Consider the following 2,591-nt stretch of genomic DNA (forward strand, 5'->3'; position numbering starts at 1 on the left):
GACGAACTACAATCGCTCAATCGCTCAACTCAATTCTGATCCAGAAAATACCGTCTCACTAAAGAAATTTTCCGTTTCAGGCTCAAACAAGCAATTGTACTGCCACGTCGCCAATAACCAGCTATGCCCATTCGTGCCCAGATGCCTACCCTAAACCGTGGTTAAGGCGACAAATAAATTGGTCGCCAAACACTATGTTTGGCCCCACATGGCGAAGGATGTTGCTAAAATCGTACGCTCTTGCATACCGTGTCAAAAAGCCAAAATCCAAAGACACACCAAAAATCGCCACTGGGAGAGTATGCCTCCACCGTCGCCCGTTTCGAACATATCAACATCGACCTCGTTGGCCCACTGCCATCATCGAACGGATACCGATACTGCCTCACGTGTATCGATCGCTTCTCAAGATGGCCCGCAGCAATTTCCTTAGTCGACATCACAGCACAATCTGTGGCCAACGCACTGATTTCGGGCTGGTTCTCTCTGTACGGAATCCCACTCCACATCACAACGGATTTAGGCCGACAATTTGAGTCCACACTGTTCCAAAAGCTCGCCAAAATTTGCGGTTTTAAGCACCTGCGCACGACAGCGTACCACCCACAAGCCAACTGGATGGTCGAACGCTGGCACAGAACATTAAAAGCTGCCTTAAAATCCGCCGATCCACTCAACTGGAGCAGTTCCCTGCACTTAATCCTCCTAGGCCTACGTACAACAGTTAAAAGCGACATCGGTCTGAGCCCAGCTGAAATGGTTTATGGCACCGCTCTACGGATCCCTGTCGGATTTTTTACACCAAACACACAAAAACATACCGAATCCGAGATCGCCGAGACTCTTCAAAAAACCATATCTCAGCTACCAACCACTAAGCCAGTGCACCATCATACACCGCAAGAATTTGAGAACCCGGATTTAAACCATTGTACCCGCGTCTTCGTCAGAGTGGATCGAGTCAAAACCCCCCTGGAAGCAAACTACGAGGGTCCGTTCGAAATGTTAGCAAAGCACGACAAGTACTTTACGCTCAAAGGACACACAAAGGACATCAAGGTTTCGATCGACCGACCTAAACCAGCATACATCTCCAAAACGAATCACCTCCGACTCAAGAGAAAACGACAGCACCAACTGCCCAGCCAACCGAGCAGTTATCAAGATCAGGACGACGAGTCAGATTCCCAGCAAAGTATCTTTGCCACAGTACCCTCCTAGAGCTCTAGGAGCTTATACATAACTTATAAGTAAACTCAGTCTTTTGGGGTTCCCAACTAATCTTCTTATCTGGATTTCGAGCTACTTATCTGGGAGAACCCAACGGGTTTTCTTAAAAAATGTTACCTCGCGCTTAGTCCGCGCCACATCTGGGGTGCCCCAAGGAAGTCATCTTGGACCCCTACTTTTTACACTGTTTATTAACGACTTGCCCCTTGCCTTAAATAATTCATTTGTACTTATGCACGCTGTTGACTTTATGCCTTCAGTATAAATTTACTAGTGCCCAGTCTAGACTTCAATCCGATTTGGATAAACTTCAAAATTGGTGTTTAGCGAATAACTTAAAGCTTAATGGATCGAAATTTAAACTCATGTCTTTTTACCGATCTAGTCCTCAACAGGCTATGTACTTTATTATTAACTCAGGTTAACAATCTGGGTGCCCTATTAGATTTGAGACTGAAATTTACCGACCATATATCTACGATGGTTAATAATGCTATGGGTGTGCTTGGTTTTATTAAAAGATGGTCAAAAGAATTTAATGACCCGTACATAACTAGAACGTTATATACATCACTGGTCCGTCCGATTTTTGAGTATAGATCGTGTGTCTGGAGTTCTCAATATGGAGTACACCAAGATCACATTGAATCTGTACAAAAAAACTTCCTTACTTTTGCTCTTAGGGGACTTAATTGGAATGCAAATCTTTACCTCCCCTCTTATCGCAGTAGACTTTTAATAAACAACTTACCATAATTAACAAATCGTAGAACGATGCTGGGTGTCATGTTTCTATATAATCTTATTTATGTAAATATAGACAGCCAGCATTTACTAACACGCTTAATTTTTAACGTTCCTAGTAGAAGGACTAGAAACTTTCGTCCTCGACTCCTCAGCCATTGTAGATCGACATATGCCCAACACGATCCGTGCAGGGTATTATGTTCGCACTACAATGGTCTCTACCACATCTTGTCACTTTGCTCCATCATCAATATTAAATCGCTTATATTAAACGCCTTATCTGAGCATCAATCTTCCTCGTGATATCTTTCTTCTCCTCGCTTAAACTATCTCGGATCTATTCCCGCGATTCGAGCCATACCTTACGTGGCAGCGTCTCTCGGTCGGTTGGACGGGTAGTGGGCTGTACGTATGCAGTGGGAACCGCGCAAAAAAAAAAATGCTACCGTATAATGGACCAATTTGAAAAAAAACACCCTTTGTGGCTAGGCGGTAATATGAGTTAAAGCGTTTGTGATCAAAATTTGTATGTTATCAAAGAAACGAGGTCGCCCAAAATTGAATTATTAGGATGCTGGCGTAAGGCTCAAAAGAAAATTAGCATCTGAACTTGC

General features: G+C 43.7%; 1 protein-coding gene across 1 annotated transcript; it reads left to right on the plus strand.

The window, feature by feature from the left end:
* Window positions 1-301: 301 nt before the first annotated feature.
* On the plus strand, window positions 302-1,221 carry LOC123258191. The gene is made up of 2 exons (XM_044718065.1): window positions 302-389; window positions 446-1,221. Exons 1-2 carry the CDS (start codon window positions 302-304, stop codon window positions 1,219-1,221), a joined length of 864 nt encoding a protein of 287 aa, XP_044574000.1.
* Window positions 1,222-2,591: the final 1,370 nt, after the last annotated feature.

This window comes from Drosophila ananassae, assembly GCF_017639315.1.
Source record: "Drosophila ananassae strain 14024-0371.13 chromosome Y unlocalized genomic scaffold, ASM1763931v2 tig00000099, whole genome shotgun sequence".
NCBI lineage: Eukaryota > Metazoa > Arthropoda > Insecta > Diptera > Drosophilidae > Drosophila > Drosophila ananassae.

Bases quoted from the DNA above. Each gene is read 5' to 3' on its own strand.
- LOC123258191 (XM_044718065.1), top strand. From the start codon at position 302: ATGCCTCCACCGTCGCCCGTTTCGAACATATCAACATCGACCTCGTTG. The intron at 390-445 runs GTGTATCGATCG...TCGACATCACAG, and splicing joins GGATACCGATACTGCCTCAC to CACAATCTGTGGCCAACGCA.